This window comes from Aquarana catesbeiana, linkage group LG07 (genome assembly GCF_042186555.1).
Source record: "Aquarana catesbeiana isolate 2022-GZ linkage group LG07, ASM4218655v1, whole genome shotgun sequence".
Lineage (NCBI taxonomy): Eukaryota > Metazoa > Chordata > Amphibia > Anura > Ranidae > Aquarana > Aquarana catesbeiana.
Window position 1 is genome coordinate 6,353,274 of NC_133330.1, and position 23,944 is coordinate 6,377,217.

Genomic DNA, 23,944 nt, shown 5'->3' on the forward strand with positions numbered 1-23,944 from the left:
GGGGTTGCAGTGTTGTGGCACCAGCACTAGTGCCTAAGGCCCAATTTTTAAGCCCCTGTTTAACAGGGGCGTGTAATTACAATTTTTGATGCAATACTTTGCAGCAGGGCTCATTCCTGCATTCCAACTAGAGTATCTGTGAGGGGTTGCAGTGTTGTAGCACCAGCACCAGTGCCTAAGGCCCAATTTTCAGCCCCTGTTTAACAGGGGCGTGTAATTACAATTTTTAATGCAATACTTTGCAGCAGGGCTCGTTCCTGCGTTCCAACTACAGTATCTGTGAGGGGTTGCAGTGTTGTGGCACCACCAAAGGCCCAATTTTTCAGCCCCTGTTTAACAGGATCATGTAATTAGAATTCTTGATCTAATATTTCACAGCAGGGCCCGTTCCAGCGCCCACCAAGAGTAACTGTGAGGACTTACAGTGTTGTGGCACCAGCACTACCATCACCAAAGGCCCAATTTTTCTGGCCCTGTTCAACAGGGGCGTGTAATTACAATTCTTGATCTAATATTTTACAGCAGGGCCCTGTGAGGGCTTACAGTGTTGAGGCCACAACAACACCTAAGGCCCAAATTTCTGCTGAGTATATAGGGCAGGCTCCTACTTTCAAACATCCAACTTACAAATGACTCCTACTTGCAAACGGAAGGAGACAACAGGAAGTGAGATGAAATCTACCCCAGGAAGGGAAATTCTCTCCTGTAAGAGTTAATATGGGAAAAACGTTTCTCCTTTCCACTGATGCTTTATCACCAATCCTTGTTTCACAAAAAAACCCAAATTTTCAAAGAACATTTGTCATTGGGACAAAAAGTGAGGTGTGATCTTCTGAAGAGGAGCACAGACAGCAAAACAAATGTCACAGGGGTGATAACCCTTCCCTATGTTTTCCAAAAAGCTTAAAAACAGATTTTTTTGCTGGAGCTACACTTTAAAAATGTACCAGTTCAAAATTACAAACAGATTCTACTTAACAACAAACCTAAAGTCCCTGTCTTGTTTGCACCGCTTGTATACTGCTGCTCAGAGTATATAGGGCCTTGGGGCCCCACGCCTTTCCTTTTTTAATTTGGGTGCGGGGTTCCCCTTAATATCCATACAGGACCCAAAGTCCACTGGAGGGTACCCATGCCGTTTGTCTCACTGATTTTCATCCATATTGCCAGGACCCGACATTACATTAAAGCCGCAAGCAGTTTTAAATGACTTGTTTTCCTTTAAAAATGACATTTGGTGCAGGGACTGTTCTAAGCACAGGAAACATGCGCCACTTTACAGGCATACTATAGACACCCCCAAGGTACGATATTTAAAGGAATATTTCACTTTTTTTTTTTTTTTTTTACTTTAAGCATCATTAAAACCACTGCTCCCGAAAAAACGTCCGTTTTTAAAAGTTTTTTTTCATTGATACATGTCCCCTGGGGCAGGACCAGGGTCCCCAAACCCTTTTTAGGACAATACCATGCAAATTAGCCTTTAAAATAAGCACTTTTAATTTCGAACGTTCGAGTCCCATAGACGTAAATGGGGTTCTAACGTTCGTGCGAATTTTCGGTCCGTTCGCAAGTTCTGGTACGAACCGAACTGGGGGGTGTTCGGCTCATCCCTACCCTCCACCAACTGCATCGCTTTTTCTAGTGATGGCCTCATATTGCCCAGGAAGAGTAAAACATTGTCGTCATATAACGATATTCTTTCTTCCCCAGATTTTTTTTTGAATCCCTGCAATCCGAACAAATTTCTCACTACTTCTGCAAAAGGCTCCATTGCCAGGGCGAACAGCAGGCACCCCTGTCTTGTCCCCCTCTCAAGGGATAGCCTTTCTGAGTATTCGTTGTTAATTTTTAATCTGGCGCTCGGGTGCCATTTAATAAATAGGGGACCAAAACCGAATCTCTCCAGTACCCACCAGAGATAACCCCATTCCAGGCTGTCGAATGCCTTGGCAATATCCAAGGACAAGACATCTCTGGAACCCTTATTCTCTACTGGGGCCTGAAGATTCAAGTATGTCCTTCTGATGTTTATGCTGGTAGACCTGTCAGGGATAAACCCTGACTGGTCTGGGTGTATAAGGCTTGAAATGCAATTGTTTAACCTTATTGCCAGAACTTTTGCCAAAATTTTGATATCAGAGCATAACAATGATATTGGTCTATATGAAGATGCATCGAGTTGGTCTTTCCCCTCTTTCTGTATTATTACTATATTGGTTTCTGACATTGAGGAGGGCAGTCTACCTACTGTAGCTGCCCAGTTCAATGTCTTCAAAAGCTCTGGGACCAGCACCTCCCCATAGTGTTTGTAGATTTCTAAGGGCAGTCCATCTGGGCCCGGGGATTTCTGGTTGGGCATATCCGACACGGCTTGCTTCAATTCCTCCAGAGTTATGGAGGCTTCCAGCCTGCTCTTATCTATTGCCGAGTGAACCAGCAAATCAACACCCTCTAGAAATCTATCCATCTCTCCCCGCAGTGAGCACCGTCGTGACTTATATAACTCACTGTAAAATTCCAGAAATGTTTCCTTGATTACCAAAGGGTCGGACGATATTCCCCTCTTATTGTTTTGCTCATAGGAATTGTTGAATAGGGAGAATTAGTGTTGGCCAATAATGCCAACGTTCGGCACACTCTTTCCCCTTCCTCAAAGCACTTTTGCCTCAGGAAGAGTCTCCTATTTTCAACATTTCTAGTTTTTTCCATGTTATACTCCTGTTGCTTCTTAACCCAGATCTCCTGCTTCTCCGGGCTTGGGTCCATCTCATATTGTCTCTCTAACTCCAATACCTCTTTTCTAATGTGCTCTCCCCTTGCCCTTGATTGCTTCTTTACCTTTGATATCTGTTGGATTAAGAGCCCCCTAAAAAATGCTTTTAAGGAGTCCCAAACCATCCCCTCTGATGCTGATCCTGTGTTATGTTCTACAAACTCCCTTAATCTTGCAGTTATTTCTTCCCTACTCCCTATTTTCTCCAACCATATTGGGTTCATTGACCACATTCTCTGAGTATGTCTATCACGTATATTTACCATTACTGTCAGGGGTGAGTGGTCCGATATCCCTCTTGGCCGGTATTCTATTTTACTTATTAAGGGTTGTACTTCTCTGTTACCTATAGCCAGATCGATGCAGGAGAGTGTGCGGTGTGATCACGAGAAGCAAGAGTATTGCCAATCGTTTAGATTACGAACTCTCCATAAGTCACACCATCCAATCTCCCCAAGGAACTGAGCTAGCACCCTTCTGGCACCCTTTCACCCCTGGTCCCAGGCAAAAACCTATCCAAACTGCTATTAAGCACCACGTTGAAGTCCCCCACCACTATAACCGGCATATCTTTTTTGTCCTCCAGAAACTCCAGTAGTCGATACAAGATCTCCATCTTAAATGGGGGAGGAATATACAAATTTGCTATAACAAATAGTCTACCCTCTATCAAACAATGCAAAAAAATGTAGCAACCCAACATGTCGATCCTGACATCCCTGCAGTAAAACACCAGCCCTTTCTTAACCAGAATGCTCACTCCTCTTGAGTAAGAGAAGTACACTGAGTGGAGTTGTATCTGGAACATCTTATTCCTAATTTGTAATTTAGTCTCATTAGTCAAATGTGTTTCCTGCAGGCATATCAATTCGGTACCATAAGATTCCAATTCCGAGAGTACAGTAGCTTTTTTAATAGGGTCACCCATACCCCTAATGTTCCATGAGCTTATTCCGAATGTCTTAAACAGCATTAGATAAACAAAAAAATAAAAAAAAATAAAATAAATACGGAGAAAGAGAAAAAAATAAACCCACAGCTCAATAAAAAGAAAATCAGAACTGGAAGAGAAGGTTGCCCTAGAACAGCTATATTATCTAACAATAAACTCCAACCACCCTTTTGACAACTCTAACCTATCAAGTGTTCCCGTCTTTCTACCAGACGGCTTATTGTTTGCTTTAAATCATCTGTGACCTTCAAAACTACAATCAATGCTAATACTGTGAAAAGAGGGAAAGGAGAGAGCAAGAGAGGGGAACCCTCACCACCCCCTTCCCTTCCCCCAGCCCCTTCTGGAATTTCTTTTCTATTCTTTAATATATTTAGGTGACTTAAGTGTCTATACTCATTTTTTTCCCCCTCCTGGTCCATAACTTCAGTGCAATATGACATTTTAATTTTGCTATTACCTCTTTGACTCCCATTCCCTTGAGTGACCCCTTCTTCCTTCCCCCTTGCCTATCTTGGCCAGCCCTAGGGGCATTCCTTGTGACCTTTCTAACCCCCTCAACCCATTCCATCCAAAACCCTGACCCCCAGCCTATTTGTGAGTCATTTACCCTGACTTTCATCACTTGCTCTCCCCTCCCTCCCCCCTTCCCTTCAACCAAGTCCCTTGTAACAATGTCACCAAGAGAATCTTCACCCACAACCGTGTTAATTCTCTCATTGGCAACTTTCACCAACCCGCCCCTCCCCCTCCCAGCCCCTGCTGCTGCAAAAAAAACAGTTAACATCAATAATTTAGATTCCTTATACTCGAACTCTAAAAGTTCTTTTTGTTATCTTTGAGCCACTCCGTGACTCCTCCAACAGAATCAAAAAAGTGGGTTGCCCATAGGGCCATAAGGCAAATGTGCTGGGTATAGTAGTGTGTATGGTATTTTGTGGTTCCGTAAGGTGTGCTTAATGTCCGTGAAACCTGGGGCGACCTCCCGAGTGAGTAGACCTGGTAGGCACTCTATGTGCTCTCACGATAGCGAAGAGATGCGAAAAAGTCTCAGCCCCAAGATTTATTTGCATCTAACTGGGCTTGCATTATTTTGAACTCTTGCCTCATTGGGTGTAAGATATCTTCTACTTGGCTTAGCCTCTCCTCCAAGATGGTGGTTCTCTGCACTACTTTCTGAAGCTCTTGGCCCATAGTACATAGCTCTTCCTTGAGGCCCCTTAGCTATTCACACAAATTACTCAGTGATCTCCTGCAAGAGTTTACTGCACACAGTACATCTTTTAGCGTAGGCTCCGGTTCGCTGACTATACTTAAATCAGGAGTAACTTGGGTAGCTTTTCTAAGGATATCTTTCTCAGGGCTTTTTTTATTTGCTGTTCTTATATTAGCGGACGATGTTGCTGTAGTTTTCCCCAGACTCTTTCTATCGCCAGTACCTTCCAACTGTGTTTTCTCAGGTGGTAACTGATTACCCCTGACTGGAGATTGTGAGGGGGTATATGCAAACTTTTCTAACTTTGCTGCAGCTGCCGTTGCGGATGCCACTTGGTTCCCCTTCTCCTTAGATGAACGGGTAGTTTGAGAGGATAAGTTCTCCTGGGGCTGTTGCTGCTGTTCCTCTCCTTTTTTTCTAGTCATGGTTGGCTATACAACAATACAGCGATACAAGGTAATGTGTAGAGAAAAAGTATCAGAAGATTCCTTCCTTAATAGGTTAGATTGCTGCAGACCTTTAGGGCTCTTGGACCCACAGACACTCTACGGCACATAACAACAGTTTATGTATTTCGATTCTGCCTTAATTGGAGCAGCATTGGGGCTGAGGCAGGGAGAGAGCTCACACTCCACCACTCACTGTGAATGGTTTCTACACCCCGATATCTTTCAGGAAATTTGCCAAAGATGGGGCACCAGTGTGGACCTATTAGCGTCCAGGTTCAACAAGAAGTTAATCAACTTTGTGTCAAGAAAAAGGGACCCACTCCCTTGCGGAACAGATGCTTTAGTGGCCCCGTGGGATCAGTTTTCACTGATTTATGTGTTCCCTCCAGTTCAGTTGATACAGCGTTTTCTTTGCAGAATCAAGCAGGAGGGGAAGCCAGTAATTCTGTTAGCCCCAGAGTGGCTCAGAAGATCCTGATATGCAGAGATCGTAAAAATGGCAGTAGGGGACCCATGGTCCCTTACGCTGCGCCCAGACCTGCTTTCAAAGGGACCAGTATTCCATCCTACCTTACAAACGCTAAATTTAACAGTTTGGCTATTGAAGCCCATATTCTAAAGAATTGCAGGCTTTCAGGTTTGGTGGTTTCTACCCTGATTAATGCTAGGAAGCCAGCCTCCAGAGTCATTTTACTATAGGGTCTGGAGGTCTTATGTCTCTTGGTGTGAGTCCAAGAGATCACATCCCCGGAAGTATGTCATAGGTAGAATTCTTGCCTTTCTACAGCTGGGAGTAGAAATTAAGCTGGCCTTGAGTATTATCAAGGGTCAAATCTCGGCCTTATCAGTGTTGTTTCAATGCTTCACATTCCCTAATCTGGGCCTTTATACAAGGGGTAATGCGTATAAATCCACCAGTTAGACCGCCCTTGTGCTCATGGGATTTGAATCTAGTTTTGTCAGTATTACAAAAAACAACCTTTTCAGCCGATACGCCATATTCCTTTTGTCCTTTTGACAAGGAAATTGGTTTTATTGGTTGCTATATCTTCTGCTAGAAGAGTATCAGAGTTGGCTGCTTTTTCTTGTAAAGAGCCATATTTAATTATTCACAGGGACAGGGTGGTGTTGCGTCCTCACCCGTCCTTTCTTCCTAAGGTAGTGTCAGGGTTTCATCTGAACCAGGACGTGACCCTGCTTTCATTTTTTCCAGAACCAAGTTCTGTGAAGGAAAAGTCATTGCACTCGCTTGATGTAGTGAGAGCAGTCAAAGTCTATCTGAAAGCGACAGCTCAGATTAGGAAATCTGATGTTTTGTTTGTGCTGCCAGAAGGTCCCAGGAAGGGGCAGGCAGCGTCAAAGTCTACTATTTCTAAGTGGATTTGGCAAGTTATTTTCCAGGCTTATGGTTTGAAAAGGAGGTTTCCACCCTTTCAAGTTAGAGCGCACTCCACCAGAGCAGTAAGTGCTTCCTGGGCAGTGCATCACCAAGCATCCATGACTCAGATCTCCAAGGCTGCAACTTGGGCTTCGGCCCATACATTCACTAGATTCTATCAGGTGGATGTAAAAGGGCATGAGGATGCCGCCTTTGGGCGTAGTGTGCTGCGGGCAGCAGTATAGGTCCTCATGTCTGATGGCGGCCTGTGTTTTCTGTGTCTCCCTCCCCTCAGATAGCATTGCTTTGGGACATCCCACATAGTAATTACTATGGCTGCTCTGTGTCCCATGATGTACGATAAAAAAAATAGGATTTTTATAACAGCTTACCTGTAAAATCCTTTTCTTGGAGTACATCACGGGACACAGAGGTCCCTCCCCTCTTGTTGGGATATATGTATATTGCTTTGCTACAAAAACTGAGGTACTCCCGGTATGGGAGGGGTTATATAGGGAGGCAACTTCCTGTCTTGGGTGTGCCAGTGTCCATCACCTGAAGGTGGCCTATAACCCACATAGTAATTACTATGGCTGCTCTGTGTCCCGGGTTAATCTGCTCTGTGCCCCTGTGTACTCCAAGAAAAAGATTTTACAGGTAAACTGTTATAAAAATCCTATTTTCTTCTTCTCACTACAGTTGCCAATTTACTAGTGTTTAGTACATTTAATGCTGCACTTAGTTTGGCGCCCCCGGTGTGTCCTCTTGGTTCTGCAGGTGTATCCATCCACCCAATGTTTCATTCCTGGTGTGAGGTTGTCTGTTGTTGTGAGACTGTCCATCAGAAGCCCTTACTATGTGATAAGCCTGATTTAACTGTCACAATGTGAGTTGCCATTTGTCTTTTCCCCACAATAAGCCTGTTAATATACTACACTCAGATTGTGCCCTGCTGTTCTTCTTATCTGTTTTCATAGAGAGACTTCAGTCCCTTCAGAGGTGCTGCATCTGGTACATTGAGATCAGCAGGAAGTTAACCTGAATGCTCCAGTTGGACTCTATGAACTTTTTGCTGTTCTGTATAGACATTTATATACACACAATACTTATTGTTCCATATACCCCATTACTACAGGAGAGGAGCCGGTACAACTGTGCCAGGCTGAAGGGGAGGCCAGAGGGAGGATTATAAGAAAATGTCTGGATTGCGACTTTAAATGATAAAGTAGTAAGCACGGGTCTAATAATATAGAAGACACTTACTCAGGGACATGCCAATCCCACTTCTCATGAGGCATCTGTCCTCATCCTTTGCACAGGTTTGCACTGGAAGGCAACATCCATCTGTCCCAGTACAGCATCCCTGATAGCACCGCAGAGCCTCACCTAGAAGAAGATATATAGAGATTAGCAACACACAGACAGGGAGCCTCCAACCTCTTCTACTGACAACACACTGCCTCTCATCCACTGACATCCCAAGCCCCGCCCAGGACTATAGAACACCTCCACCTAATGGTACCCGAAGGAGAGAACTTGTCCTCATCAGAGAAAAATGTGTTTTGCCGGGGGGTACCCCATAGCAAGCTACCATCCCCACACTGGGGGCATATGGCCAGGTATGATTGGAGGGAGATGTTCACCCCCTCTCTTTCCTAGCTATCCAGTCTGCATGGGTCTGGTGTGGATCTTTGAAGGAGACCCCACTCTTTTTGCCATGATTTTTGTGTGGGGCTTCCCCACTAAAATCCATACCAGGCCAAGGAGGAACCCCATGCCAAATTTTTCCTTTTTTTCTCATCTATGATACGGGTCTGGTATGTAGGAATGCAATCTGTCATTCTGCCAGCAATTTAACCACTTGTCCTCCGGAAGGTTTTACCCCCTTCATGAATAGGACATGTTTTGCTATTCAGCACTGCGCTACTTGCTAGCTGGTAATTGCTCGGTCATGCAACACTGTACCCAAATTAAATTTATATCATTATTCACCCAAACAAAGCTTTCTTTTGGTGGTATTTGATCACCATTGTTTTTTTATCTTTTTAAGATAAAAACAAAAAAAGAATGAACATTTAACAAACAAAAATATATTTTTTCTTTTCTCTCTTAGAAAACATCCAATAGATTTAAATTTCTTCATAGATTTAGGCCAAAATGTATTCTGCTACATGTATTTGGTAAAAAAAAAATCACAATAAGTGTATATTGAGTGGTTTGTGTGAAAGTTATATCGTTTACAAACTATGGGATACAGTGCCTTAAAAAAGTATTCATACCCCTTGAAATTATCTCTCTAGATGTGAAAAGCTGGTAGAGACATCCCCAAAAAGACTTGCTGCTGTAATTGTAGAGAAAGGGGGTTCTACAAAATATTGACTCAGGGGGGGGGTCATACAAATGCCTCCCAGACTTTTCACATATTTACTTGTAAAACATTCTGAAAACCATTTATCATTTTCCTTCCACTTCACAATTATGTGCCACTTTGTGTTGGTCTATCACATAAAATCCCAATAAAATTAATTTATTTTTTTGGTTGTAACGTGACAAAATGTGGAAATGTAGGTCAGTGTATGTAGGTCAGGTAGGTCAGTGTATGTATGTCAGGTAGGTCAGTGTATGTATGTCAGGTAGGTCAGTGTATGTATGTAGGTCAGGTAGGTAGGTCAGTGTGCCAGGCAGGTGAGTTTAGGGGTCAGCATTGATAGGCACTGGTAAGCCAGGCAGCAACCAGCAAGTGATCTTACCCCCTCTCCCACCACACAACCACACAACCCCACCGCCCAGCCAAAAAACTCTGCGCCACTACCGCCGCCCCGCCTAGGGTTGCCACCTGTCTGGTTTTCACCCGGACAGTCCGGTTTTTCAATCATCTGTCCAAATTTCAACCTATCAGAAACCCGGACACATTATTCTACATGGACCAGGGGCAGAGCCAGGGACGTGCTTCCTCTCTCCGGTCCCATCGGCAGGGCCGTAAATAGTAAAAGATTGCTGGAGTCCGTGGAGCTGCTCTGTATTTCCACTCACTGCCTCTAGGGGTCCCCTGAGCTCTCCTCCTTGTGTCTGGTGGATGTACTCCCTGAAGAAAGAAGGACACGCCCCCTCAGCCACGCCCCTCCCCCGTGTGTTCATGTTGCAGAGAATGACCAGAGTCTGCATGGAGGTTCAGCAGGTCGGATTCAATGTGTTGTTTTACAAATGTGTAATGTGAAGGGGGGAGGAGGGGCGGCTGGAAATGTCTGGGGATCTGTATTGCTATGGTGTATACAGAGGTGTAGAACTTTGTGACATTATTGCAGTGATACGTTCCCCCTTCTGTATACAGACTCCATAGTGATACAGCCTCTTCACCCCCATCAATGGGGTCAGCTTGGGAATGGAAGAGTGCAGGGAGAGGAGGGTCTGACACCAACAATGACATTTACATTCATTACAACAATGAGGTTTTTTTTTTTAATTACTGATGGCAAAGGTCGGACATATTTTACTCTGACAACAGTCACTGGGATTACTGGAGGTGCAAACTGACTGCAAAGGCCAACAAATTGTAATCCAAGTGTTTCCAGCTCACAGGTCAGGACTGAAGGTGACCATACACTACACAATCTTCTTGTACAATCAGATTTTCATCTTCCAAGAATGATCTAGTGTAAGGGCCTGCATATTTGATATAAAGATTGTATAATAAGATTGTGTAGTGTATGGCCACCTTAAGCCCCTGTCGGGGGAGAAGCACATTGAAGGAGTAGGAGAGGGTCTGTTCTTACATCCTGGCTTTGTGAGTTTGCACTACTTGCAATAAAGCTTGTTGAATATTAAAGCAGACTTTCGGCTTAAGGGGCGGTTCACACTGGTGCAATGTCAGAGATCGCATGTGATTGGCACTGCATTGATAATGACATGCGATCTCTGTGCCATGCGATTTCAGCCATAAAGATCGTATGGCTGAATTTCCATCAAACTCGCACAGGACCTTTTTTTTTGTCCGCAGCAGAATCGGATCACATGGGTGTTCATCCGATTCCTGTCCGAGTTTGCAGATGGCACTGCGATATGTGAAGTGATTTGGGGGTGTCTTTTACCTGACACTCCCAGCAGTTCTCATAGGGCAGTGTGAACTGCGGCCGGGAAACATGCGATGCGAGAACCGCAGTGGATTTGCAGGGTTTCCGCATCGCAGCAGTGTGAACCGGCCCTAAATGTCATGTTATGCTTCCTCCCCTCCCCCCCTGCAAAAGGAAATGATCTTTTGGGGTGCAGAAAAGTAGATGTTGTATTGTGTTTTTATAAATGATAGTTTGTCCCAAAGTTTGTGTGTCTTAAAGTGGAACAAAAGTTCTGTCATTACATGCTGCCAGCAGGCGGGTTTTTTTATTGCAGAGGAGACATGCAATTTCTCTTCTCCAATAAAATACACCTACCTGCTTGTTCACAGCAATCCATGGAATGTAAGCTGAGCTGCGCATGCACAGCTCAGCTTACAGCAGCCGGCCTGATGGTGTGTGCCAGGATGACCAGCTTTTGTGCATGAAGTAATGCAAAAATGATTGTGCTGAGTCTGTAAGACTCTTACTTGTGGCACAGCAATCAAAGCATATTTTATGGTGAAAAGAATGTTTTTGTTTTACTTAAAGCCGAGTTCCCACTAAAAAAAATAAAAGTCATCAGCTACAAATACTGCTTAATAATCGGACACTTACCTGTCCCAGGGTCCAGCAATGCAGGGGATCGAAGCCCCGCTCATCTCTCCCTCCGCTCAGCGGCGCAGGCATTTTAACTGTGGGCACCCGGCTGTGTCTTCACAGCCAGGCACCCACTGCGCATGCGCGAACCGCGCCGCACGCCGTGACTGGCTGTGCAATCATCTGGGACCTGTCACATGTCCCAGATGATTGCCTAGAGGGAGGGGGGAGGGCTGATCTCCCTTCCTGTGCCGAGGGAAGTGACATCAGGAGCCCAGGAGCCGAAGGAGGCAGATTACGAGGGACCCCCTAGCAACAGGCATTAAAGAGGTGAGTAAAAAAAATTCTACAAATGTTTTTTTATTTTTATTTTTTTTGGGTGGAAGTCCACTTTAACCATGTCCCGTTAAGCCTCCTACTGTCAATTTGGCCGCGCCCAATGTCCGCCGCTACACGCGCCACATTACTACTGGCCTTGGGGCACCCAAAGGTGTCCAAGGTCTTTTACAATACTATAATGTATACTAAAAAAAATTGCCATGCCCTGGCAAAATGTTCGGGTTTGACTTTGGAAGCTCTCTGAGGACCGTGGCTTTTGCTGTAGGATGCGACTAAGAAAATGTCAGGAAAGACCTACTAGAACAGCTGAACTTTATTTGGGGTTAATCAGAGGCACTTTAAATGATGGCCGGTGTGTACTGACTCCTATTTAATAGGGATGAGCCGAACACCCCCCGGTTCGGTTCGCACCAGAACCCGCGAACGGACCGAAAGTTTGCACGAACGTTAGAACCCCATTGACGTCTATGGGACTCGAAAGTTCGAAATCAAAAGTGCTCATTTTAAAGGCTAATTTGCATGGTATTGTCCTAAAAAGGGTTTGGGGACCCGGGTCCTACCCCAGGGGACATGTATCAATGCAAAAAATTTTTTTAAAAACGGCCGTTTTTTCGGGAGCAGTGATTTTAATGATGCTTAAAGTAAAAAAAAAAAAGAGTGAAATATTCCTTTAAATATCGTACCTGGGGGGTGTCTATAGTATGCCTGTAAAGTGACGCGTGTTTCCCATGTTTAGAACAGTCCCTGCACCAAATGTCATTTTTAAAGGAAAAAATCTCATTTAAAACTGCTTGCGGGTTTAATGTCATGTCGGGTCATGGCAATATGGATGAAAATCAGTGAGACAAACGGCATGGGTACCCCCCAGTCCATTACCAGGCCCTTTGGGTCTTGTATGGATATTAAGGGGAACCCCGCACCCAAATTAAAATAAGGAAAGGTGTGGGGCCACCAGGCCCTATATACTCTGAACAGCAGTATACAGGCGGTGCAAACAAGACAGGGACTGTAGGTTTGTTGTTAAGTAGAATCTGTTTGTAATTTTGAACATTTTTAACGTGTTTAGCTCCAGCCAAAAAATCTTTTCTAAGCTTTTTGGAAAACATAGGGAAGGGTTATCACCCCTGTGACATTTGTTTTGCTGTCTTTCCTCCTCTTCAGAAGATTTCACCTCACTTTTTTGTCCCAATGAAAAATGTTTTTTGAAAATTTGGGTTTTTTTGTGGAACAAGGATTGGAAAGCATCAGTGGAAAGGAGAAATTGTTTTCCCATATTAACTCTTACAGGAGAGAATTTCCCTTCCTAGGGGTAGATTTCATCTCACTTCCTGTTGTCTCCTTCTGTTTGCAAGTAGGAGTCGTTTGTAAGTTAGATGTTTGAAAGTAGGGTCCTGCCCTATATACTCAGCAGAAATTTGGGCCTTAGGTGTTGCTGTGGCCACAACACTGTAAGCCCTCACAGGGCCCTGCTGTGAAATATTAGATCAAGAATTGTAATTACATGCCCCTGTTGAACAGGAGCTGAAAAATTAGGCCTTAGGCACTGGTGCTGGTGCCACAACACTGCAACCCCTCACAGACACTCTAGTTGGAACGCAGGAACGAGCCCTGCTGCAAAGTATTGCTTCACAAATTGTAATTACACGCCCCTGTTAGACAGGGGCAGAAAAATTGGGCCTTAGGCACTGGTGCTGGTGCCACAACACTGCAACCCCTCACAGACACTCTAGTTGGGACGCAGGAACGAGCCCTGCTGCAAAGTATTGCATCAAAAATTGTAATTACACGCCCCTGTTAGACAGGGGCAGAAAAATTGGGCCTTAGGCACTGGTGCTGGTGCCACAACACTGCAACCCCTCACAGACACTCTAGTTGGAATGCAGGAACGAGCCCTGCTGCAAAGTATTACATCAAAAATTGTAATTACACGCCCCTGTTAGACAGGGGCAGAAAAATTGGGCCTTAGGCACTGGTGGTGGCGCCCAGAACCAAAAATGTTCTTACAAGCTATCAGCGTGATGATTGAGGAGGAAGAGGATAATTACTCAGGGATAGTCACTCAGCATCAGCATAGGCAGTCTTTGAAGGGATCTGAGATTTCAAAAAAAATTATTCGGTTACATCAGCATCAGGTGCTTGGTAGCTGGTGGTGATCCAAGACTCATTCATTTTTATGAAGGTCAGCCGATCGACCGAGTCGGTGGACAGACGCACCCTGTGATCGGTTACCACGCCTCCAGCAGCACTGAATGTGCGTTCCGAAAGAACGCTGGATGCAGGACAGGCCAGTAGCTCAATTGCATACTGTGCAAGCTCTGGCCAGTGATCCATCCTCAAGACCCAGTAACCCAGAGGATTTTCGGTGGGAAAGGTGTCCAAGTCTGATCTTGCCCCTAGGTATTCCTGCACCATGTAAAACAGACGCTGGCGATGGTTGCTGGAACCGATCATACCTTGGGGCTGCGGACCAAAAAATTGTCTGAACACATCGGTCAGACGGCCACCTTCTCCACCGCTCCTTCTTTGACTGACCGAAGCCTCAGCAACACGTTGTCCAGAAACAGGAGTTTGTAACCTCCCAGTCTCTGGGAACGCGTTGCACAGACCTTTCTGCAAGGCCTCCCGAAGATGTTTCATCCTCTGCTCCCTCTGCGATGGCAAGATAAGGTCCGCAACCTTACCCTTGTAACGTGGATCAAGGAGGGTTGCCAGCCAGTATTGGTCCTTCTCCTTGATACCACGAATACGAGGATCCTTACGCAGGCTTTGCAGGATCAGGGAGGCCATGCAGCGTAGGTTTGCTGAGGCATTCGGTCCGGAGTCCTCTGGGTCACTAAGAACGACATGGTCCGCAGCCACCTCCTCCCAGCCACGTACAAGTCCATGTGTTTCTTGGGACTGATCCCTTAAAGACTGCTGCTGATGCTGAGTGCCAGGCTCCACCTCCATACTGACACAATCTTCCTCCTCCTCCTCTTCCTCCTCGTCCTCTTCCTGTGTGATCGGCGGGCACGCAGGAACACTGTCTGGATAAAGGGGGCCTTGAGAGCTAAGGAAGTCCTCCTCTTCCTGCCTCTGTTCTGCCTCAAGTGCCCTGTCCATTATTCCACGCAGCGTGTGCTCCAACAGGTGGACAAGGGGGACAGTGTCACTGATGCATGCACTGTCACTGCTCACCATCCTCGTGGCCTCCTCGAATGGTGACAGGACAGTGCATGCATCCCTGATCATGGCCCACTGGCGTGGGGAAAAAAAACCAAGCTCCCCTGACCCTGTCCTGGTGCCATAGTCGCACAGGTACTCATTGATGGCCCTCTGCTGCGTGTGCAGCCGCTGCAGCATGGCCAACGTTGAGTTCCACCTGGTGGGCATGTCACAGATTAGGCGGTTCTTGGGCAGGTTAAACTCCTTTTGGAGGTCCGTCAGCCGAGCACTGGCATTATATGACCGGCGGAAATGCACACAGACTTTCCTGGCCTGCCTCAGGACATCCTGTAAGCCCGGGTACCTGCCCAAGAACCGCTGCACCACCAAGTTAAGGACGTGAGCCAAACAGGGCACATGGGTCATTTGTCCCTGTCGGAGGGCAGAGAGGAGGTTGGTGCCATTGTCGCAAACCACCATTCCTGCCTTAAGTTGGCGTGGCGTCAACCACCTCTGAACCTGCCCCTGCAGAGCTGACAGAACCTCTGCCCCAGTGTGGCTCCTGTCCCCCAAGCACACCAGCTCAAGCACCGCATGGCATCTTTTGGCCTGCGTACTTGCGTAGCCCCTTGAACGCCTACGGAGCACCGCTGGTTCCGAGGAAGAGGCCATGGAGGAAGAAGAAGAGGAGGGGGTGGAGGAGAGAGGTGTGTCACAATCAGCATTTTGGAGGCGTGGTGGCGGAACAACCTCCAACACTACTGCACCTTGTCCTGCATCCTTCCCAGCTGCCAGCAGAGTCACCCAATGCGCCGTGAAACTTAGGTAACGTCCCTGTCCATGCCTGCTGGACCATGAGTCAGCGGTATGCACCTTACCGCTGACCGCCCTGTCCAGCGAGGCATGGACATTGCCTTCCACATGCCGGTAGAGAGCCGGAATCGCCTTCCGTGAGAAAAAGTGGCGTTTGGGTACCTGCCACTGAGGAACCGCACATTCCACAAACTCACGGAAGGGGGCAGAGTCTACCAACTGAAAAGGCAGCAGTTGAAGTGCTAGCAATTTTGCCAAGCTAGCATTCAACCGCTGGGCATGTGGATGGCTGGGAGCAAACTTCTTTCGGCGGTGCAGCAGCTGGGGCAGGGAAATTTGCCTGGTACAATCTGACGTCGGTGTACCAAAAGCAGATTGCCCACAAGTACTTGGCTGTGACACACCTAATTCTACACCTTCATTCCTCTCACTGCAGGTCTCAGAGAGGACTGAAGGTCTAGTGGGGTTGGAAATCTCAGCTGATGAGGAGCAAGGAGAGATCCTCTTTGTTCTTTGGTGTGGGTCTTTTAGATACGCTTGCCAACGAACTGCATGGCAGGTCAACATATGTCTGGTCAAGCATGTGGTACCCAAGCGGGAGATGTTTTGGCCACGCGAGATACGTTTGAGACATATGTTGCAAATATCAGCGGTGCGATCTGATGCACTCGTCTCAAAAAAGGCCCACACCAAAGAATTTTTTGAATAACACGCAGAGACTGCAGCGCCCTGCACATGTGGAGCTTTGGGGTGTGATGCAGTCAATGTGCTGCCCTTAGGCTGGCCCCTGGAGGGCATCCTGCCTCGTTGGTGATGTGCCGCCGCCTCCTCCTCCTCCTCCTCCTCCTCCTCCTCCTCTCTCCTATCAGGCACCCACGTTGAGTCAGTGACCTCATCATCCCCTCCCTCCTCATCACTGGAGCAAACCTGGCAGTATGCTGCAGCAGGGGGAGCATGACTGCCAGATTGCTGTCCTTCTTGGGCACCCCCTCTGTCCGTGCTCATGTTACTGCCTGCATCGAGCTCAGTATCGTCATCAGAGCCTTCCAAACGCTGGGCATCCTCCTGGAGCATGTACCCAACACTGTGGTCAAACAGTTCGAGGGAATCCTCATGAGGACATGGTGGAGCTAGGGAAGGAGTCACTGATGACATTGAGCTGAGGGAAGAGGCCGCTGCTTTGCCAGACAAAGCACCCTGGGCATGGGTGAGAGAGGATGAGGAGGATGAGGACGGCTTGGTCATCCACTCGACCAAGTCTTCCGCATGTTGCGGCTCAACACGGCCAGCTGCCGAAAAAAAGGCCAAGCGTGTCCCATGGCCACGTGCTGATGAGGATGCACCGTCTCCACGACCAGCACTAGACACAGAGCCTGCTTGCCCTCTCTTATTGGCTTGTGACTGTCTGCCTCTCCTTCTTGGCCTTCCAGACATACTAATGGCCTGTAGCTGCACTAAGCTGGGATAGAACACCTGTAATTTTCTTCAGGTAGCTTTATATACTGTAACCAGACAAGCCTGCCTGTCAGTAGGAAGATAACAGGAACGGATCTAGCTGAACACTGTGAGCAGGACGCACTGTACTAAATGTAAATAGTCTAGCTGCCTGACCGTGGTACTAATAGGATCAAATAGAACACCTGTAATTTTCTTCAGGTAGCTTTATATACTGTAACCAGACAAGCCTGCCTGTCAGTAGGAATTTAACAGGAACGGATCTAGCTGAACACTGTGAGCAGGACGCACTGCACTAAATGTAAATAGTCTAGAAGATAACAGGAACGGATCTAGCTGAACACTGTGAGCAGGACGCACTGCACTAAATGTAAATAGTCTAGAAGATAACAGGAACGGATCTAGCTGAACACTGTGAGCAGGACGCACTGCACTAAATGTAAATAGTCTAGAAGATAACAGGAACGGATCTAGCTGAACACTGTGAGCAGGACGCACTGCACTAAATGTAAATAGCAGGAACGGCTCTAGCTGAACACTGTGAGCAGGACGCACTGCACTAAATGTAAATAGCAGGAACGGATCTAGCTGAACACTGTGAGCAGGACGCACTGCACTAAATGTAAATAGTCTAGAAGATAACAGGAACGGATCTAGCTGAACACTGTGAGCAGGACGCACTGCACTAAATGTAAATAGCAGGAACGGATCTAGCTGAACACTGTGAGCAGGACGCACTGCACTAAATGTAAATAGCAGGAACGGATCTAGCTGAACACTGTGAGCAGGACGCACTGCACTAAATGTAAATAGCAGGAACGGATCTAGCTGAACACTGTGAGCAGGACGCACTGCACTAAATGTAAATAGTCTAGAAGATAACAGGAACGGATCTAGCTGAACACTGTGAGCAGGACGCACTGCACTAAATGTAAATAGCAGGAACGGATCTAGCTGAACACTGTGAGCAGGACGCACTGCATTAAATGTAAATAGTCTAGATAGAAGATAACAGGAACGGATCTAGCTAAACTGAATACAGTGTATATATATATATATGCAACACCTGGGATGCATATATATACACAATACACTGTAAGTGCAGCTAACTGACTGACTGTTCTGCCTAATCTATCTAACTCAAATCAAATGACACTGTCTCTCTCTCTCTCTATCTCTCAGCACACCGGAACACACACTACACAGGGCCGCCGTGCAGGCGGCCTTATATAGTGTGGGGTGTGTACTAAATCCCCTGAGCCATAATTGGCCAAAGCCACCCTGGCTTTGGCCAATTACAGCTCTCTCTACTGACGGCGCTGTGATTGGCCAAGCATGCGGGTCATAGTGCATGCTTGGCCAATCATCAGCCAGCAATGCACTGCGATGCCGCAGTGAATTATGGGCCGTGACGCGCCACACGAATTTAGCGTGAACGGCCCATAACGTTCGCAATTCGGCGAACGATCGAACAGCCGATGTTCGAGTCGAACATGGGTTCGACTCGAACACGAAGCTCATCCCTACTATTTAACATGAGATTGAATGTGATTGTTTAATTCTGAACACATCTACATCCCCAGTTATAAGAGGGTGTGCACACTTATGCATCCACATTATTTATTTATTTTTATTTTTACTTCCCACCTTAAAAGATTTCAGTTTGTTTTACAATTGAGTTGTACAGTTTATAGGTCACATTAAAGGTGGAAAAAGTTCTGAGATGATTTATCTTTGTCTAATTTGTTTTACTTCACAGAAACCTGACATTTTAACAAGGGTGTGTAGACTTTTTATAACCACTGTATGATGTTTGGGGGTTCTAAGTAATTTTCTAACAAAAAATACTGATTTTAACTTGTAAGAAACAAGTGTCAGAAAAGGGTTTAGTCTTTAGGTGGTTAAACTGCCCTCATCTACAGACAGAAGTTCATTTCTTTGATCTTTAAAAGAACAAAATGTTACAATATTTCTCTTTATCTCTCCTGAGCGATGTTGTAATAAACTTGGCAGGATATCTGCTTTTTTCTTTTTGACAGCTGTGCAGAGAACTCTCTGCACTGAATCAGGAATATGCTGTGTTAAGATTATGAAGGGGGGGGTAGAATCTCGATTGTTTAACGATTAATCGTGCAGCTTTACACAGTTATAGATGCTATACTGTAATGATGGTGATCAGAAAATTAGAGTGTGACTATGATAGTGTGGTGGGAGATCTGCCACTAACAGACACTATCTGGGAGGGTCACTAACTGACTAACTGACACTGACATCGATAGTGACACTAATACAGTGATCAGTGCTAATACTATATACTGTCACTGTACTAATGACACTGGGTTGGAAGGGGGTAACATCTGGTGGCAATCAATGGGTTAACTATGTGCCTAACATTGTGTAATGTGGGTTGCTTTTCATTTCTTCCCGGCAGGAGCTTCAATATAAAGTAACAAATATTCAGCAGAAGAAATTGGGATGAAAACAAAGTCAGTGTGCTGCTAGTATAGATGTTGGACTATGGACAATGCATTGTTATACACTGGACTCTGGGATAGTAAGACAAAATGTATAATATGGAAATGTTCTTACTTACCATGGATGAAGAGGAGCCCCAGGATTAGGAGAGTGATCACAGCTTTCATCATGATGTTCTACAAGCTCTGCTATGAACTGTGTAGTGGCCCCGGGCCCCTATATTTATAGGACTGGGGGGCGGAGCCATGTCACTGCTGGTCACATTTCAGAACTTGTTTTTCTTTTTTTGCGCAGGTCCTGTTGGTAATATTTGATCAATATTGCTAATCAGAATCTGTTCACTTCCTGAGACAGTACAATGATTCCTCTGTAGTAAGCGAAGCATGGAGAAGGTACTGGTCATTATTCCAGAAGGAATGTTCTGTATTCTGGAACATGGTTGTGTTTAAGTGTTTCCATTCCAGAACAAGTGAGGTTAGGAAAATCACAATGTGTATTAGAGGAGTGCACAGTGTATGACAAGAGGAAATGTGTAGGAGAGGAGTGTGGAGGGTATGAGAGTGGGCATACTGCTCACTGTCTTACCCTTTTCTCCTTTCTCTCCTGTACATACTGCCCACTGTCATACCCTCCACACTCCTCTCCTGTACTTACTGCCCACTGTCATACCATCCAAACTCCTCTCCTGTACATACTGTCACTGTCACATAGTAGGCGAGGTTGAAAAAAGACACAAGTCCATCAAGTCCAACCTCTAACCTGTCATACCCTCCATACTCCTCCTCTGTACATACTGCCCACTGTCATACCCTCCACACTCCCCTCCCGTACATATGGTCCACTATCATGCCTTCCTCACTCCTCTCCTGTACTTATTGCTCATCGTCATACCCTCCACACTCCCCTACTGTATATACTTTCCACTGTCACACCCTCCACACTCCTCTCCTATACATATTGCCCACTGTCATATCCCCCACACTCCACTCCTATACATACTGCCCAGATCCCCAAGAGCAGGACAGAGTGAGCCCAGCAATCCTGTCTTCTCTCCAGCAGCTGAAAGGACTCCAGGGAGAAGAGCCAGTCTGCACCTCTCTTCTCCTGTCCGCACCTCTCCCCAGTGGCCGGTATGTTCTACGAGAGAGTCAGAAGTTAGTTGGGTAAGTAATGCTCTGTTTCGGACAATTTGTTTAGGGTACTGTGTGCTTATGGGCATTGGGGGAGAGGCTCTTTCACTTGGGACAGTAATATTTATGAACAATATCCCTCATAAAATATATGAGATAAATAATTTCACTTTTCACACAGCTGGAATATTGTAGAATAGGGATGAGCTTCGTGTTCGAGTCGAACCCATGTTCGACTCGAACATCGGCTGTTCGATCGTTCGCCGAATTGCGAACGTTATGGGCCGTTCGCGCTAAATTCGTGTGGCGCGTCACGGCCCATAATTCACTGCGGCATCGCAGTGCATTGCTGGCTGATGATTGGCCAAGCATGCACTATGACCCGCATGCTTGGCCAATCACAGCGCCGTCAGTAGAGAGAGCTGTAATTGGCCAAAGCCAGGGTGGCTTTGGCCAATTATGGCTCAGGGGATTTAGTACACACCCCACACTATATAAGGCCGCCTGCACGGCGGCCCTGTGTAGTGTGTGTTCCGGTGTGCTGAGAGATAGAGAGAGAGAGAGACAGTGTCATTTGATTTGAGTTAGATAGATTAGGCAGAACAGTCAGTCAGTTAGCTGCACTTACAGTGTATTGTGTATATATATGCATCCCAGGTGTTGCATATATATATATACACTGTATTCAGTTTAGCTAGATCCGTTCCTGTTATCTTCTATCTAGACTATTTACATTTAATGCAGTGCGTCCTGCTCACAGTGTTCAGCTAGATCCGTTCCTGTTATCTTCTAGACTATTTACATTTAGTGCAGTGCGTCCTGCTCACAGTGTTCAGCTAGATCCGTTCCTGTTATCTTCTAGACTATTTACATTTAGTGCAGTGCGTCCTGCTCACAGTGTTCATCTAGATCCGTTCCTGTTAAATTCCTACTGACAGGCAGGCTTGTCTGGTTACAGTATATAAAGCTACCTGAAGAAAATTACAGGTGTTCTATTTGATCCTATTAGTACCACGGTCAGGCAGCTAGACTATTTACATTTAGTACAGTGCGTCCTGCTCACAGTGTTCAGCTAGATCCGTTCCTGTTATCTTCCTACTGACAGGCAGGCTTGTCTGGTTACAGTATATAAAGCTACCTGAAGAAAATTACAGGTGTTCTATTTGATCCTATTAGTACCACGGTCAGGCAGCTAGACTATTTACATTTAGTACAGTGCGTCCTGCTCACAGTGTACAGCTAGATCCGTTCCTGTTATCTTCCTACTGACAGGCAGGCTTGTCTGGTTACAGTATATAAAGCTACCTGAAGAAAATTACAGGTGTTCTATTTGATCCTATTAGTACCACGGTCAGGCAGCTAGACTATTTACATTTAGTACAGTGCGTCCTGCTCACAGTGTTCAGCTAGATCCGTTCCTGTTATCTTCCTACTGACAGGCAGGCTTGTCTGGTTACAGTATATAAAGCTACTTGAAGAAAATTACAGGTGTTCTATTTGATCCTATTAGTACCACGGTCAGGCAGCTAGACTATTTACATTTAGTACAGTGCGTCCTGCTCACAGTGTTCAGCTAGATCCGTTCCTGTTATCTTCCTACTGACAGGCAGGCTTGTCTGGTTACAGTATATAAAGCTACCTGAAGAAAATTACAGGTGTTCTATTTGATCCTATTAGTACCACGGTCAGGCAGCTAGACTATTTACATTTAGTACAGTGCGTCCTGCTCACAGTGTTCAGCTAGATCCGTTCCTGTTATCTTCCTACTGACAGGCAGGCTTGTCTGGTTACAGTATATAAAGCTACCTGAAGAAAATTACAGGTGTTCTATTTGATCCTATTAGTACCACGGTCAGGCAGCTAGACTATTTACATTTAGTACAGTGCGTCCTGCTCACAGTGTACAGCTAGATCCGTTCCTGTTATCTTCCTACTGACAGGCAGGCTTGTCTGGTTACAGTATATAAAGCTACCTGAAGAAAATTACAGGTGTTCTATTTGATCCTATTAGTACCACGGTCAGGCAGCTAGACTATTTACATTTAGTACAGTGCGTCCTGCTCACAGTGTTCAGCTAGATCCGTTCCTGTTATCTTCCTACTGACAGGCAGGCTTGTCTGGTTACAGTATATAAAGCTACTTGAAGAAAATTACAGGTGTTCTATTTGATCCTATTAGTACCACGGTCAGGCAGCTAGACTATTTACATTTAGTACAGTGCGTCCTGCTCACAGTGTTCAGCTAGATCCGTTCCTGTTATCTTCCTACTGACAGGCAGGCTTGTCTGGTTACAGTATATAAAGCTACCTGAAGAAAATTACAGGTGTTCTATTTGATCCTATTAGTACCACGGTCAGGCAGCTAGACTATTTACATTTAGTACAGTGCGTCCTGCTCACAGTGTTCAGCTAGATCCGTTCCTGTTATCTTCCTACTGACAGGCAGGCTTGTCTGGTTACAGTATATAAAGCTACCTGAAGAAAATTACAGGTGTTCTATTTGATCCTATTAGTACCACGGTCAGGCAGCTAGACTATTTACATTTAGTACAGTGCGTCCTGCTCACAGTGTACAGCTAGATCCGTTCCTGTTATCTTCCTACTGACAGGCAGGCTTGTCTGGTTACAGTATATAAAGCTACCTGAAGAAAATTACAGGTGTTCTATTTGATCCTATTAGTACCACGGTCAGGCAGCTAGACTATTTACATTTAGTACAGTGCGTCCTGCTCACAGTGTTCAGCTAGATCCGTTCCTGTTATCTTCCTACTGACAGGCAGGCTTGTCTGGTTACAGTATATAAAGCTACCTGAAGAAAATTACAGGTGTTCTATTTGATCCTATTAGTACCACGGTCAGGCAGCTAGACTATTTACATTTAGTACAGTGCGTCCTGCTCACAGTGTTCAGCTAGATCCGTTCCTGTTATCTTCCTACTGACAGGCAGGCTTGTCTGGTTACAGTATATAAAGCTACTTGAAGAAAATTACAGGTGTTCTATCCCAGCTTAGTGCAGCTACAGGCCATTAGTATGTCTGGAAGGCCAAGAAGGAGAGGCAGACAGTCACAAGCCAATAAGAGAGGGCAAGCAGGCTCTGTGTCTAGTGCTGGTCGTGGAGACGGTGCATCC

At 45.7% G+C, this 23,944-nt stretch overlaps 1 protein-coding gene across 1 annotated transcript in view; it reads right to left on the reverse strand.

Annotated features, from left to right (window-relative positions):
• Positions 1 to 19,952, reverse strand: part of LOC141102344 (CD59 glycoprotein-like) — a 47,584-nt gene extending 27,632 nt beyond the window's left edge. Inside the window, exons 1-2 of the mRNA XM_073591300.1 lie at positions 19,804 to 19,952; positions 8,035 to 8,157 (exon numbers count right to left, since the gene is read on the reverse strand). Of these exons, the coding sequence (XP_073447401.1) occupies positions 8,035 to 8,157; positions 19,804 to 19,855 (175 nt within the window). The 5' untranslated portion in view covers positions 19,856 to 19,952. The remainder of the gene's footprint in view (positions 1 to 8,034; positions 8,158 to 19,803) is intronic.
• Between the last annotated feature and the right edge of the window lie 3,992 nt (positions 19,953 to 23,944).